The sequence below is a fragment of the Polychytrium aggregatum genome (genome assembly GCF_025602895.1).
Source record: "Polychytrium aggregatum strain JEL109 chromosome Unknown BJ171scaffold_7, whole genome shotgun sequence".
NCBI classification, from domain to species: domain Eukaryota; kingdom Fungi; phylum Chytridiomycota; class Chytridiomycetes; order Polychytriales; genus Polychytrium; species Polychytrium aggregatum.
The window spans coordinates 440,781-455,815 of NW_026516209.1; the positions used below are offsets into that span (position 1 = coordinate 440,781).

At 57.3% G+C, this 15,035-nt stretch overlaps 5 protein-coding genes across 5 annotated transcripts; 3 read left to right on the forward strand and 2 right to left on the reverse strand.

The window, feature by feature from the left end:
* The first annotated feature begins 387 nt into the window (after positions 1 to 387).
* Positions 388 to 3,543, forward strand: BJ171DRAFT_439184 (uncharacterized protein). Its single transcript, XM_053108019.1, has 7 exons — positions 388 to 871; positions 1,050 to 1,382; positions 1,482 to 1,629; positions 1,783 to 1,975; positions 2,079 to 2,385; positions 2,553 to 2,761; positions 2,883 to 3,543. The coding sequence occupies exons 1-7, from the start codon at positions 614 to 616 to the stop codon at positions 3,298 to 3,300; spliced, it is 1,866 nt and encodes a 621-aa protein (XP_052969614.1). The 5' UTR covers positions 388 to 613; the 3' UTR covers positions 3,301 to 3,543.
* Positions 3,544 to 3,645: 102 nt separating this feature from the next.
* BJ171DRAFT_638207 (WD40-repeat-containing domain protein) lies at positions 3,646 to 6,220 on the forward strand (the record flags this gene model as incomplete). Its single annotated transcript, XM_053115737.1, has 6 exons — positions 3,646 to 3,658; positions 4,033 to 4,185; positions 4,293 to 4,653; positions 4,760 to 5,307; positions 5,514 to 5,850; positions 5,998 to 6,220. 6 exons carry the CDS (start codon positions 3,646 to 3,648, stop codon positions 6,143 to 6,145), a joined length of 1,560 nt encoding a protein of 519 aa, XP_052969615.1. The 3' UTR covers positions 6,146 to 6,220.
* Positions 6,221 to 6,718: 498 nt separating this feature from the next.
* On the reverse strand, positions 6,719 to 8,345 carry BJ171DRAFT_420725 (Metalloenzyme, LuxS/M16 peptidase-like protein; the record flags this gene model as incomplete). The annotated part of the gene is made up of 2 exons (XM_053107444.1): positions 6,719 to 8,014; positions 8,127 to 8,345. 2 exons carry the CDS (start codon positions 8,343 to 8,345, stop codon positions 6,719 to 6,721), a joined length of 1,515 nt encoding a protein of 504 aa, XP_052969616.1.
* Positions 8,346 to 9,197: 852 nt separating this feature from the next.
* BJ171DRAFT_277270 (Sas10/Utp3/C1D family-domain-containing protein) lies at positions 9,198 to 10,872 on the forward strand. The gene is made up of 4 exons (XM_053106863.1): positions 9,198 to 9,576; positions 9,691 to 10,022; positions 10,112 to 10,497; positions 10,588 to 10,872. The coding sequence occupies exons 1-4, from the start codon at positions 9,455 to 9,457 to the stop codon at positions 10,828 to 10,830; spliced, it is 1,083 nt and encodes a 360-aa protein (XP_052969617.1). The 5' UTR covers positions 9,198 to 9,454; the 3' UTR covers positions 10,831 to 10,872.
* Positions 10,873 to 11,040: 168 nt separating this feature from the next.
* On the reverse strand, positions 11,041 to 14,917 carry BJ171DRAFT_439195 (uncharacterized protein). Its single transcript, XM_053108020.1, has 15 exons — positions 14,657 to 14,917; positions 14,510 to 14,544; positions 14,322 to 14,427; positions 13,827 to 14,183; positions 13,554 to 13,656; positions 13,355 to 13,423; positions 13,090 to 13,194; positions 12,895 to 12,982; positions 12,747 to 12,814; positions 12,504 to 12,645; positions 12,194 to 12,414; positions 11,906 to 12,078; positions 11,696 to 11,810; positions 11,421 to 11,504; positions 11,041 to 11,290 (listed from the first exon to the last, which is right to left on the reverse strand). The coding sequence occupies exons 1-15, from the start codon at positions 14,797 to 14,799 to the stop codon at positions 11,192 to 11,194; spliced, it is 1,908 nt and encodes a 635-aa protein (XP_052969618.1). The 5' UTR covers positions 14,800 to 14,917; the 3' UTR covers positions 11,041 to 11,191.
* Positions 14,918 to 15,035: the final 118 nt, after the last annotated feature.

The window sequence follows — 15,035 nt, forward strand, 5'->3', positions numbered from 1 at the left end:
CACCCCTCGGCCTCATTTCGACCCTTCGCCCTCTTGTCGTTCTCCGTAGCGGGCCCGCCGCCGCCGTCAATGGTGTGAAGTCGCCAGTTTTGCAATTTTTGTCTATACAGTTTGCTGGGAATACATGCAGCGCATTTTGACATGTAGCCTCGCTTCTGCTTGTGCGTGAGGAAACGGAGCCCCCGCGGTCATGCATCGCTCGGCATCGCTCGGCATCGCTCGGCATCGCTCGGCATCGCTCGGCATCGCTTGGTATCGCTTGGCCACTAACAGAGTCGGCAGCAACTGCATCGTGCAACGACTGTGTGTTATGACGAGATGGTGCTTCAGCCGCTCTCATGATGCTCCCGATATCGGCCCAGAATGAATTTCATTCCCCGCACACACACACACACGAGTCGCCGGTCGCGCCTGCTCCAGCCCCCGCTCCCGAGATTCACGATCTTGCCTTGACGACGAACAGGATTCGCTCCAGCCCGCACCCCGAGCCCAGCTCTGCTTCACGCTCCACCATCCGACACCGATCGATCGATCGATTGACCGGCAGCCCGGAGCCCCGATTGCGCGCAGCATCATCGTCCTCAACAGCCCCGCAGCACCCCGAACGCCCAGCATGGCCGCATCCACCGGCGTGACAACCATGAGTGACGCCCAGATCCGGCAAAAGCTTCTGGCTCTGGGACACTCTGCCGAAGGCAACCGACTCATTCTGATCGAGCGCCTCGAACAGGTCCTGGCTCTGGCGCTAGAGTCCAGCTTGGCCGAGCAAAATGCCAGCACAAAGAATGACAAGAAGAAGCGGCGGCGAAAGAAGAAGAAGGGCGCAAAGGATTCGTCCGAGACTGCCGATGCCGACTCGGCCGATGCGAATGTAAGCTGGAAACCGATCGATAGGGCTGGCGTCCACTCTGACGTATGCCTCCTTACTCTCTGTCAAATCCACAGAGTGGCATTTGCATTTGCCAGTGCATGGGGCACCATGAGGCCGCTGTTCTAATGGGTCCATGTCACTCCTCGTTGCGATCTGCTTCGCTTCCCTCGCTTCTCAGATGACCGACGATGTTGAGATCGAGTATGTGCCCGAAGCTATGCCCGAACTCAGCGACCCCTCCCTGGAGGCATTTGCATCCGTTTTTCAAAAGTTTGCCGCTCGTGAGGGCGGCGAGCTCGATGCGCCAAAGTCATCCGCAGCACCCGCAGACGAGGACACCGAAATGAACCTGGCCGAGGCCAAGAAGGAGAGCAAAGACGCCGACAGCGACGACGAAGATCTTGGCTCGGACTCGGAAACCAAAAAATCCAGCAAGAGACGGCTGAAGAAGGCCAGCCGTCTGAGCGTTGCGGAGCTGAAGCAGCTGGTCAAGAAGCCCGAAGTCGTCGAGGTTTGTTGATCTGGGGCCCCTGCAAACGCGGGACGGCTGTTGCATAGCGGCACGACCGGAACTAACATCGTCTTTCTCATCGTCACTGGCACGGTGCAGTGGGTCGATGTAACTGCCGCCGATCCTGTGCTGCTGGCCCATCTCAAGGCCTACCGCAATAGCGTGCCCGTTCCACAGCACTGGCAGCAGAAGCGGAAATATCTGCAGGGGAAGCGTGGTATTGAAAAGGCAGCGTTTGAGCTCCCGGGTGAGTTACGGATGTGCCTGCTCATCTGGATCCGACTGCTGGCGCATCCAACACTATGCCGAGATCCCCTGTGTCCGCTGTCGTGTTATTGCCCGTCTCCAACCTTGGCGCTCTCCTGATGGTTTCCGTGCGTCGGACTCGCTTCCTACTCAGATTTCATCAAGCAAACTGGCATCATGGAGATTCGATCGGCAGTCAAGGAAAAGGAGGACGCAGCCAAGCTCAAGAGCAAGACCCGCGAGCGCGTCCAGCCAAAGATGGGCAAGCTCGACATTGATTACCAAAAGCTGCACGACGCCTTCTTCCGGTGGCAAACCAAGCCAAAGCTGTCACACCATGGCGACCTGTATGTGGACTTGTTGCACGGACAGAGGCAGAGGCAGAGGCAAAGTCTGAGGCAGCTTGAATTGGCTGATCCCGCTGATGTGGTATGCTGCTCCCACCCACAGGTATTATGAAGGCAAGGAGTTCGAGACCAAGCTGAAGCTGAAAAAGCCCGGTAACCTGAGCGAAGAACTGCGGACCGCTCTGAATATACCGCCACTGGCTCCCCCGCCGTGGTTGATCAACATGCAGCGCTACGGGCCGCCGCCAAGCTACCCCAACATCAAGATTCCAGGTCTCAATGCCCCGATCCCGGAGGGTGCACAGTGGGGCTACCACCCAGGCGGCTGGGGCAAACCTCCAGTCGACGAGTTCGGTCGCCCGCTCTATGGAGACGTCTTTGGCATCATGGTCCAGGAGGCCCCTGTTGAGGTACATTTCAGTCGGTGTCTCCGACTTGCATCCGCCAGCTTTGTTGTTTGGGGCATTGCGGCTCCGATATGAACGGTCGTAGTCGAGCTCCGCAAAACATAGTTTGGCTTGCCGATGCATTAACCCGACCGCAACGCGATACTACACTGCTGCTTCTCATTCTATAGCACACAGCGCCAGTTGTACGCAAGCTCTGGGGCGAGCTTGATTCAGAGGAGGAATATGAAGAAGAAGAGGAGCAGGAGGAAGAAGAGGAGGAAGAGAACGCGTCTGACGAAGATAACGAGCAGCTCGAGAGCGGACTCGAAACTCCGAGTGGCCTGTCGAGCGTGCCCAGTGGCATGGAGACACCCGATGTCATCGAGCTTCGCAAGAGGTATGGTTTGGGTTGCGGATCCAGTCTCGGCATGGCCATATGGAGCCTGATTTTACAGTGTTCCCGCTTTCTGGATCAACCCTGCTGACTATACCGCGCTATCTGGTTGTCGGCTCCGCAGCCGGGTGGACGAGGAGCCCAAGGAGCTCTACAAAGTCATTCCCGAAAAACAAACGTCCATCCGCGGCTTCATGGGCAGCCAGCACATCTACGACCTCACCAGCGCGAGCGCCGTCGCCTCGAGTGCGGTTGTCGAAACTGTGCCCACGACGGCCAAGGGCGCTGGCTTGAAGCGCAAGCACGCCAATCCGGCTGGCGTTGAAGTCGCGCTGAATCCCGAGGACTTTGAGGAGGGGCTCGATGAAGAAGTCTTGCGCAAGAGATACGAGGAGGGCGCCGAGAGAGACCGCAACGAGCGCGGCCAGGAAGACTTTTCCGACATGGTGGCCGAGCACGCCCAGAAGCAGTCTCAGAAGCGCAAGAAGATGGAGGGCTCCAAGAAGGAGACCAAAAAGTCGTACAAGGAGTTCAAGTTCTAGTGCGGCGCGGGAGTTTGCCGACCAATACAGCGGTGTTTTCTGGATGTGCAGCTGTCGCCGATCGTGCGTCCTGGCCGCAGCGTGGTCTCTATTGTCATGGCGATGTGCCTCTGAGGTGTGCCTCTGCGATGTGCCTCTGCGATATAGCTCTGCGATGTGGCCAAGCACCCAATACACGCAGGGCGGGTTGTGGTTCCAATGCCGGTCACGTGTTGGACTCAAGAAAGCTGCTGTTCTCCAATCGAGATCTCGGGTTTCTGCTCCGTCTCCTCTGGCCGCGACCTCTGTTTCAGCCGCACCCGCATCGCTGCCGCCACTGGTTCTCCGACGCTGCCACCGGCCGACATGTTTTGCTCAAGTATGGATGTGGCTTCCTCGTCTCGGCGTTGAGAGGACGGCCGTTGGATGCAGACTGGTCGTCGCTGCCGTGCTGCTGGGTCTTGTCGGCGATCTGCGCCAGCACCAAACGGCCACCCTGGGTCCGGATGCAAAAGGCCGGCAGCATCCCCTCACCTCCGAGCCAGCAGTGCCTTGGACGATGTTGCGGGAAGCAGTCAATATTATCCAATTGACACTGCGCTCTTCGCATTGGTGCGTCACCCGGACCTGGTTTCTGATCTTGCCGCTGACTCGCCTCCCTTCTCCCAAACGCTTATCCTCGCCATCTCACGGCAATCAAACCGATCGGCGCCATTTTCTTCCATGGCGCGACCACTCTCGCCTGCCCACCAGTCTCTGGAGAAGTGCCCTCCGAGCCCGTGGTCTCGAAGAAGACGGGAAATGTGTTTGAGAGGCGACTGATCATCAAGTACATCGCCGATAACGGCAAGGATCCGATTACAGGCGACGCCTTGACCGAAGATGATCTGATCAGTCTGAAGCAGGGTGAGCCACGATCACGACATATCTACTTGAGATCAGACTTTGAATAGACATCTCTTTATCTCAATAGAGAAGCTGGCTCATTCGTACGCCTTCTCCGCAACCAACAGATTCCAAGTACGTCAAGCCGCGCCCGCCCACGCTGAACTCTGTCCCGGCGCTGCTATCGCTATTCCAGAGCGAGTGGGACTCGGTGATGCTCGAGACACATCAGCTCAAACAGCAGTATCACCAAGTCCGCCAGGAGCTCTCGAACGCTCTCTATGAAAACGATGCCGCCAAGCGAGTGATCGCCCGTCTGGCGAAGGAGCGTGACGAGGCCCGGGCTGCCTTGGCCACCATCAAGGCCACCCTGGGCGACTCAGCGGCCGTCCAGACCTCCGAGCCCGCTCAACCGCAAGCAATGGAGATCGATCAGGATGACGGTATCAGCAAAGCGATCCAGGACAAGATGACCGAAAAATCCCAATCGTATGTCGAATGCTTGACCTTCATGACCTGCCGAGAGCGTGGCAGAAGCATGCAGCGTTGCTGTGCTCCTCTGACTGTTTGTGCGTTGTCCTTGGTTCCCGCCCAGGCTGCAGAACACACGACGCAAGCGCAAGGCTCCTGCCGATCTGGCCACGGCCGAGCAGCTCAGCAAGTACGGCCCTGTCCTGGAAGTCCCCTCCCTTGGATTGTCGACCAACCCTGGAATTCTGGCGCTGGATCTGCTCGAAGACGAGGTCGCCGGTGTACCGCGTGAATGGATTCTTACCGGTGGCCGCGATGGACACTCGATCGTTATCGAGAAAAACAGTGGAAAGGTTGTTGCCGACATGAAGGCTCACACCAAGAAGATCAACGACGTGGCATGGCACAACCTTGGCGGCCACTCGGGTATGTTCTTCACAGCTGGTGCCGACAAGCAGGTCAAGATCTGCCAAGTTGATCTCGCGTCGACCTCAAAGACAAAGACCGCTACCCTGCACACCCTCAAAGCCCACGGCGATGAGGTGACGGGTCTCAGCCTGCAAGCCACAGGCGACTACCTCGTCTCGGTGGGCCTGGACTCGGCTTGGGCTTTCAGCGAGATTGAAACAGGACGTGTTGTTGCCAAGGTCGAATCCGAGGAGGTGACCAAGGGTGAGTGCTGCAGTTCACCGACATTGTCGCCTTGGCGTCCGGTCAAGGGAGCGATTGCGTTTGGAACGAGAGCCGCCCGCTCTGGGCTTTGACGCCGCGATGCATGCCGAGGGCGATCGCCCTTCAGGCTTCTTCTGCCAACGCGGTTGTGGCAGAACCGACGGCTCCTCGATCTATATACACTGACTGTACTCTGTTGAAAACAGGATACAGCTCTGTCAAGCTCCACCCCGATGGCTTGATTCTTGGCACAGGCACGTGCGACTCAGTTGTTCGTCTCTGGGACGTCAAATCTCGAACGAATGTTGGTGCCCTTACGGGACACGTGGGCCAGATCACCAGCTTGTCGTTCTCGGAAAACGGATACTACCTCGCGACCGCTGCAGATGGCCACAATGTCGTTAAGCTCTGGGATCTCCGCAAGCTTGCTAGTCTGCACGATATCGAGGTTCCTGTCAGCGACGGCCACACGGGCGGAGTCCACCGCGTTCAGTTCGACTACAACCGTCAGTTCCTGGGCGTTGCCGCGGGCCACGACGCTAGGTGCGTGTCGGGCTACCACCGCTCGTTGATGCTGCCAGCGCTGTCGACAATGCTGCCGTTTGGTTTGGGCACGTCGCAGAAGGCTCGCTTGCCTGTACCCGTCGCACGCATAGCCCCGAGCCTGACACTCTCTTTTACCTTCGTCAGGGTCTATGTCGTCAAGCAATGGGACCAGGTTGCGCACTACTCGAACCACAGCGCTAACGTGACCGGAATCAAGTTTGGATCCAAGGCCCAGTACATCGTGACAAGCGGCCTGGATCGCAAGGTCACTGTCCTTGGCCCGGAGGCGTAATCGAGCTCTCAAGCTGCACAGGGCTGCACAGGACTGCACGCTGATGAGCTGTCGACGTGCTGTCGATGTGCTGTCGATGTGCTGTTGATGTGCTGTTGATGTGCTGTTGATGTGAAGCCACTGCTGCTCATGTAGCAACAGATTTTTTTTCAGGTGGAGGCGCCAAGGATGGCGCAACCACAAAGTGCCTTCTCATACAAGCGGTTGCGGCTGTGCGATTGATGATGCAGTCGGTCGCGCGACTGGAGATGAATTTGCACAGTCACAGATCCGTTCGTTGAGATGCTCGCTGGCATTTTTTCGGACAGATAGGCACATCGCCGCCAAACAACGATTTCGTTCATGTCAACCGATCGAGTCCATAGGTCAACGACCTCGGCTCAGCCAGTCAGAGCGTCACAGGCCAGGTCCTGATTTGGGATGGGAGGGGGTGATTCTGTCTAGTCGTTTATTGTACCTTCGGCCCAAGGGGCAAGGGGAATGCGTGCCGGCGATCGCTCCCTGGGAGATGGACTCTGAAATCGGAAGGGCTGGCGACTCTCTTCGACGGCATCGACCTCTCCGCAGCGAACCTTACGCCGCTTGAGACCGACCGAGCTGCCAGTCGCGTAGAGTCTCGGACGCTTTGTGGAGCGGATCATTGTCGAAGATAGGGCCCTGCACAACGACAGTGGGCTGACCCTGGCCAGTGCGGGTCCAGTGGCGAGTGTTGTCGTCGCCGAAATCGAGGGGCGACCGAATGTCCTCGCCCAGGACAACCCGGCGGGCGACTCGCTTGATGTCCGCGGCCTGGATACTGTCGATGCGGCGGCACATTTCGCTTGCATCCACGCGCTTGCCTTGCAGCACTACCTGCTTGCCGATATCCTCGAGCTCGACCATACGCATCTCCAAGTTCATCAGCAGGTTGCTCTTGAGCTGGTTCTTGGCGCGCGACAGCTCCTCGCGACCAATGTCCATGGTCATGCGGACCATTTGATCACAGATGATGGGCAGGATCGCACGGTGGGCTTCGACAAAAGGGGGCACGGCCGCAGCGATGCCAAAGAGCCCCGTATCGGCATAGGAGTAGTTGACGGTGTTGCAGTTCTCGACCCAGTGGTACCGGTTCAGAACTTGGGTGTAGAGCCGGGTGTACATACCCTTGCCTGGACCACCGGCGCTGAAGGAGCCGCCACCGCCCATGAGGCTGGCCAAGATGGCCAGCGGATAGACGTCGGGATCGTAGAGCGACGGCGCCTCAAAGGCGACGTACACGTTGGTGAGCACGGGGATGTCCGGATTGGGCGGCGGAGGGTTGCTGGAGGTGTCCAAGATCTCGATGCCGCCCGAATAGACTGCGGGGCGGATAAGCGAGTTTTGCAGGGCCAAGGTTTCTGGCGATGCCGGCGACATGTCGCCAAAGTGCTGCTCTATGAGCTCGACAAGAGCCTGGTGCTCCATGCCCACACCAGCAAAGGTGATGCGCTCGGGGGTATACCAAGTCGACTTGTAGTTGCGGATGGCCTCCGGAGTAAGACTGTTGAGCTGCTCGGGCGAGCAGAAGAGAGAGTTGCCCAGGGTGTGGGTGTTGTCCTGTGCGGGGTGCTGGAAGGCCACACGATGCAGATGCTCCGGCAGGATCATCTCGGGCCGCATCTGGAGGTCCTCGAGCTCGTACATGGTGGTGATCCGCGTGTCCTCGAGCTCCTCGGGGAGGATCTTGGCATGCCGGAGGATTTGGGAGACAATGTTGACAACCTTTGGCAGGTCCGGGCGGAAAACCGAGGATTGGTACATGATGGTGTCTCTGGAGCTGTGGGCCGAGATATTGCCGCCGAGCGCCTCGAGCTGCTGGACGAGTTGCTCAGTTGTGAAGTCGCGGGTGCTCTAGCCATGTCGTTGCGGAGGTATAACCGGCAGGCGTCAGTCCCAAAGTGACAAATGGCGCATGCGGAGAGCCCGCACCCATGGTTGCGTTGGGAAAGGCCTGTTGGCTTACCTTGAAGGTCATGCGATCTAAGATGTGGCTGCATCCAGAATTGGCGATGGTTTCGTTCCGGGTGCCAGTGTTGATGTATGCGCCGAAGGAAACAAAGTGGCCAGGGGTTTCGACCGAGGCGACCTTGATGCCGTTCTTGAGGGTGGTGATGACTGTCGGGACGCCGGGTGGCAAGATGGGTGCGGGAGGCGAGGGTTTCTTTCTGGAGAAGAGCGACATGTGGCGCACGACCGTCGATGATCGGCCCAGGATCGCCGGAGCGGCTGCGCGGCCGTTGCGCATGATCGAAAGCAGTGCCTGGCTCTGCGACATGGTTGGGGAGATCGTGCGGATCGTACGATTCAGCGGTGTGCAGAAGCAGCTGGGGACGACGGTTTTGGGCGATCGGAAACAGAAGCGCCGCCACGCAGCGCAACTGCGAGCAGCGACAAAGCCGCAGGCCATGGCGTTCTGTGCGGCGTTCTGTGCGGCGTTCTGTGCGGCGTTCTGTGCGGCGTTCTGTGCGGCGTTCTGTGCCTGCACCCAGAGACTGCGCGCGACACCCGTGGCTGGCCGTCGAGTGGCCACGCAGGCGCCTGCGCAGTGCGCAGCCCACTTCATATCCGCAATGAGCCCAATATGTGCGTTTCGGGACGCACTTTTTTTTGTTGCGCCGCCGTGCACGATATCTGCCGCCGCGGCCGTCTGTCCTCGTTCGCCCGGCCCGCCCCAGATCGCCCAAGCACCACACGCTTCTGCGGCCTGTCGTCTCCGTAGACTCGGCCTGCTCCATCAGCCCCACGCAACTGCGTCTGCTCGCCGTATCGCCAGCCATGTCCGCTGCGGCTCTGGGTATGTACGTATCAATAACAACCCGTGTCCCCCCTGTATCGCACTCGGCTGCCCCCCCCCATTTCGCCCGCGATGGCCGCTGGCTGCACTTCGTGCCTCTCTAGCACCGTCGCTTGTCGATGAGCTGCGACTTTTCGAGCGCCTACGAGCGCCAAACAGCCACCCATAGTCACTATCTTGCCGCACGTTTCCTGAGGAAGGCACCCTTGAAAACGGTCGCTCGGGAGGCCTCTGCGGCAGGCCTAGTTTTTACCCACATGACACTCTACGTGTGGATAAATGGTTAGATATGGAAGATCAAACAGCAGCAAGGGTGCTATTTGCCTGGTTTGCAGGGACCTTGTCCCGATTGCGCTCCAGGCATCGACCGTCTGCAACACATCCTCCCCATGCAAAACCCAGTCCCCAGTCCCCAGCCCTCTGTGCCCAAGCAACCATCGTGTCTACTGCAGTGACTCACCATTGGCGTCCAAACGAACTGCGTTGGTTGTGTAGATATGTCCTCTGCCGAGGTGCTTGAACTTGTACAAGCAGATGCTGCAGAATTCCCCAAGCTCGTTCGAGAGCTGACAGCCAAGGCTGCCGAGATTCGATCGCGGCTGGTTCTGCATATGAAACAGTGAGTTGCATTCTGTTTCGCTGATGAGCTTGGCTCTGTGTATGCGCTGGATGCAGCGATGAGCAATCTCGCTGACATGGCTCTCGCATCTGCTGCGGTCACGTTGCGATCTAGAATCAAAAATGGCTCCCTACCGACAAGCAAAGGCGTCTCGCTATACGAAGTCAAGCTCCACAGCCTGCTCAGCTACATCACAAACCTGTCCTACTACTTTCTCCTCAAGATCCATGGCCATCGCATCGAAGACCATCCGGTGGTGGACCAACTTGTCGAGCTTCGGATTGTGATGGAGCGGATCAAGCCTCTCGAGCAGAAGCTCAAGTACCAAATCGACAAGCTGCTGAAGGCGTCGTCATCGACGGAAGAGCCCGCTGCAGTAACCGACATTCAAAATCCACTGCAGTTCAAGCCAAATCCTCAAGATCTTGTCCAGGGCGATGGTGATGGTAAGGCCGAGTCGTGTGACAGGCTCTACAGTGCGATCATTCTCTGTTCCGTTGGACTGACTCATTTGCCCCAATTGCTCGATTTCCAGCCGCGGACGATGACTCGGCGGACATTGCCAAGATGATTGCCGATGCCGACAAGGTTTACAAACCCCCTCGCATTGCGCCCATGCCGTATGAAGACGGCCCGCGCAACAAGTTCGCGGTGACCGAGAAAATGAAGGAGCGAGCCTCAAAGTCGCGGCTGATGCGGGAGATCACTGCCCAGTACGATAGCCGCCCAGAAGAAATCACCTCCGAGGGAACGGGGTACGGCGCGCGTGACATGTCAAGCGAACTGGATCAACGGTGGAAAGACATTGAGGAATTTGAAGAGGCCAACTTTGTCCGCAAGAACCTGACCCGTGATGAAAAGAAACTCGAGCGGGCCCTCCGGAAGAGAGGCGCCACGTTGCGGTTCCAGGACGAGCTTGGGGTATGTTCGCCACTCGGCCCTGCGCTGCTGTTGCTCGGCTGGATATGGATCATGCTCAGCCCACTCATTCGTCTCTTACCGCTTCTCCAGAACTTTGATGACTTCCGTGACCTTCAGGGCTTGAACCAAACGGTCTCGCGCCAAGACCGCCAGGTGTTCGGGTCCGGTGCCGCCGGCAAGCGAAACAAGCATTCCGAGCAGTACGAATCCGGCAAGCGCAAGTTTGCCGATGCTGGCGAGATGATCTCTTCGCTGAGTCAGGGCCAGACACGTCGTGCGCCCGTGTCTGAGTTTGACCGTCAGCTCAAGAAAGCTAAGAAGCGGCGAGCATAGCGGCACACCCGCTTCACAATATAGATTTTTGTATCCACGCTCCTCTCTGGGTCTCACGCTCCTCCGAATGCGGTGTATCTCTGGGTGCTTTCGTGATCGCGTGCGGTTGGTGGCCGCCTGACATTCACCAAGGCTGGACCGCACAGGCCGTCGTTGGATAACGAAGCTGTCCACGAGCACAGCGCTCCTGCCGCATCACCCTTAGTGGACTCGAGTCGATCAGCCGTGTTCATATTCAAATTGCCACGGAACATTCAGCTCAATGCCGGTGGGCACAGCGGCAGCGACGGGATTTCAAAGCATCGGTGGAGCTGCCCAGGGTCGCCGAAACGTGGTGCAGCGCTGCATGAGCTGCTGCCACTCACAAGAGCGTGCGGATGACGCCCAAGAGTCGCTTGGACTCGTTCGCATAGTCGAGGGGGACAGCGCTTTGGATTGCATAGCGGATCTTTGTCTCGCCCTGCATAAGCAGCGGGTCCGATACATTCATTAGTGCTGCAAACGGCATTACTTGATACGCACCCACCCAGTCGAAGCCCAGCCATGCATTTATATCAGACACACGCGGGTGGCTTGGAAGCCGAACCTACCTGATACACGTCGGACTTGGCCCGGATCTTCATGTTGAACGTTTTGAACATCGACGAGCGAATGAGGTTGGGGCGCTCTTCGACCTGAAGCCGGCAAATGGAGCATTGGAGGAAGCAGGGTCAAATATGCGCGAGAGCGACACACGAAAGTCATGGCGGGGGAAAACAAACGACCCGGATGCCCCAGGTTCAAAGCATCAAGCTGGACGAACTAATACATCCGTCCGCTTCAACAGGCTCCGCTGCAGTCAGTTTCACCAATCAGAATCGCTTACGGTGGCCTGTTGGAGTTCGTTTGCCGATCGATCCACGATGCGCACGGCCACCTCGTTGAACGCCTGCACCCACATGTTGCCGGTGTAGTCCGCCACGGTGAGGGGCAAGATATATCTGGAGCACGATAGATTCAGAGATCACGTTGTCAGTCAGCCGCATCTTCGGACGACCGGATCTGAAGGCTGCGTCTGGTCAAACGACAAACCCACCTGTAGGTTGGCTCCGAATAGATCTCGTTGCAGGCAGAGCATCTCCAGTCTCCTCCTTCAGTAGTAAGTTTCTTGTTGCATCTTGGCTTCGTACAGGCAGGATAGCCGACATTGCCGTCGGTTTTGATGAAGGTAATTGTCGCTTGGATCGCGAAGATCACGCCCTGTGTATCCTGTGTGTATGTGTTAGCCATGGACCGCGAGATCATACGATCATTGTCTCGGGCTGTCCGCACGCCAGAAGGCCTGCTGTGCAGGGGCGCGAATGTGTCGTGAGAGAGTACTTACGCCTTGCGAGATGGATGCCTCCGCTGCTTTGATCTCTTCGCAGGTCTGCAAGCGGCCGGAGATGATATCACTTCCCGAGCTTGAGGCTCCGGCCGTGTGATCGTAGGATTTGAAAGAAAAGCCTTGGCCCTCCAAAGCATACCAGCTTTGCAGAGCGCTTGTCTCGGATATGTTAGGATCGACCATGATCGTCGAATTGAAGGAAGCCGACAGAGTCCGGCCTGAAGCACAACGGAGCAAGGTTAATGTTCACTCTCCGTGTCACCGGCGGCATCAAGCAAAAACTTGGCTGTTTGCCGACTACACATACCGCCCCAATCGCTGACTTTGGCTGCCTTGATGAGAACAACCGAGCCATGGTTGGCAGAAAAGGCCTCGGCCTGCTGGCCCCACAATGTGCAGCGCACGGAATATCCACTGTCGTCCACAAGTGTGATATCGCGCTTGGTGATCTGTTCAATGAAAAGGCCGAGCTCTGGTTCATGAGCTGCACAGTCCCGCCTTCTCCGGACGTCGCGATCAATAAAGAAACAACAGGGTGCGCTACACTCACATCCTTGTTGCTATTCTTCGAGGTGATGGTTGCCACTGAGCCGAGGTCTGTGACAACTCCCAAGATATCTGCATATGGCCTGTATCAGCAAGGGCCCAAAAACACATTGCTATTTTCAATCCCTCTGAGAGTCGGTGTCATGCCGTACCCGCTATGCCGTCCTTTTGGATACTGTTGAGCGCGCCGAGCTTGACCAAATTTAGGCGGATGATCGGAACAGCGACGCTGTCGGTGCACTGCAAGAGAATAATGACGGTTATTGGCTGTGCCTTGCCCATGACGAGCTACTCCGTGGTCCCAACTAGAGCGATGCCGTCGCCGACAAATTCCAGCCCATCTTTACCAGATCAACTATGGCGTTTGAATCCATGTAAAGCTCGTATTCGTTCTGCACGGTTGAGAACTGCTTCTTGGCAGGTCGGACCGTGCATTTGGAGACATTATAAACCTGTGGACATGGTCGATCGTATTCAGATATCATCGTTCGCCACAGAGCACCCCATTGATCACAGCATATAACACAAGTTATCCGGCATATCCTCACTATCGCGTACACCCGGCATATCTTCGCTATCGCATGCACTGCTACAGACAGATAGACTGTGTACCTTTCCTTCCTCAATCTTGGCATGGAACGCGACAGCTTGCTCCGAGAACGCGGTGGCTCTGATTTCGCCCTGACATCATGCCAACCCAGCATATTTTGGTCAATTGAAAGCCAAGCTCCGCCCTGCCCTGCTCTCGCCCGGCATCGATTGACTCAGAGAAACGGCGAATGTCGTCGGCCCGTATGGCGTGTTTCCTTACCGAGTCATCAACAAAAGTCACGCTGAAGAGCGTTCCTTGCTTTCCGTTCTTGCTCCAGGAACGAATATCGCCTTTGTCAATAGCGCGAGCACGGATGGTCCATCTGCGATGACCAAGCGTGGGTCCAGAACATGCAACCATATTAGCGTCAAGCGGGCATGAAACGGCTTTGCGACCGAGGTGAACGGATGCACGTGCATGTATCTGGCCCGCTGCGGCTTGGCTCAACGTGCGGATCCGCAGATCTTGGCATTCAGCGTCGTCTGGGCGTACCTGTTTTGGTAGGGGCTCAGGCTCGAGATCGGGAAGGCAGGGTCATTGGTACGACCATGCGACACTGCATTGCTCTGGAATTTTTGGGCAGGTGGTTGTCTGGGCCGCTGAGCAAAGGTGCTGCCCGTATTGTCATAGCCCATAGGACCAGCTGCAGGAGGTGCCCGCTGCACCGGAGCCGGAGCCGGAGCCGAAGCCGAAGCCGAAGCTGCCACTGGAGCCGAGACAGGGACTGGCCTTGCGCCTTGGTTGGCCGGAGAGTCGTTCATCATAGCATCCATGGCACCGGGGTAGTATTGCAGCGGGATCGTTTCTCCAGGCGCCGTAAGGGCCTGGCACTCAATGATGATGATGATTCTGCAAATCAAGCATTCGGTGAGTCACTCTCATCCCCTGGCCGTGGCTGCGTCAGACGGATCCGCACGTTCTGTCACCCGACAGCATCTCATTTAGAAGTGCATACGAGTAAGATGAACAAAGGCATGCTTAATCTACTTTTTATCGCCGATCTTGTTGCAAACCATCTTGTCGAGGCGCAAGATAGAACCCTTGGAGATCAGCTCTCTCTCGATCATGTAATTCAACTGGGTGCTCAGCATGCCTACAAAAATGTGTATCAGTAACCGCTGCCTCGCTGGCGCCCAGTTGCAGTGCCGGATCGATTGAAAAGAGATAACACTTACCAACGCCCGCCGAAGCACCATCGGTGATCGAAAGTCTGGTCATCATGATCAGTCAGATTGGGAAGGCGTAAGGCTCAGCATGTCGATACGATCACAGCACCGTTGCGCTGCGTGAGGATGCACACGCCCTTTGCTGCAATTTCATACCTGTAGCGATCGATCGACTGCGTCTGAGAGGCGGCGGCCTTCCGGATCGACAGGAGCTGGACCACAACGCCAGCAGGCATTGGGGTTCCTGGTGCTGCGGATAGAATACTCTGGATTCCGCCTCTGGTCAACGGGGTGGTCATGGCGAAGGCAAGGTGCGTCGTCTGCACTGGCTGTGTTGGTTGTGCTGGGGTGTTTGATCGCCCTCAAGAGCCGGCGGTGTGTTGCGCTTTGCAGATCCAGGCAAAGCCGATGCAGACCAGGCCCAAAAGCCGCCCCAGCAAGATATCCTGGCATGCGGAGTCTCAAGCGAAGCACCCGTCACGTGTCCCTCAATCATGCCTTTCCAGGCAAATTGCTTGTGGCCGTGTCTCCATCA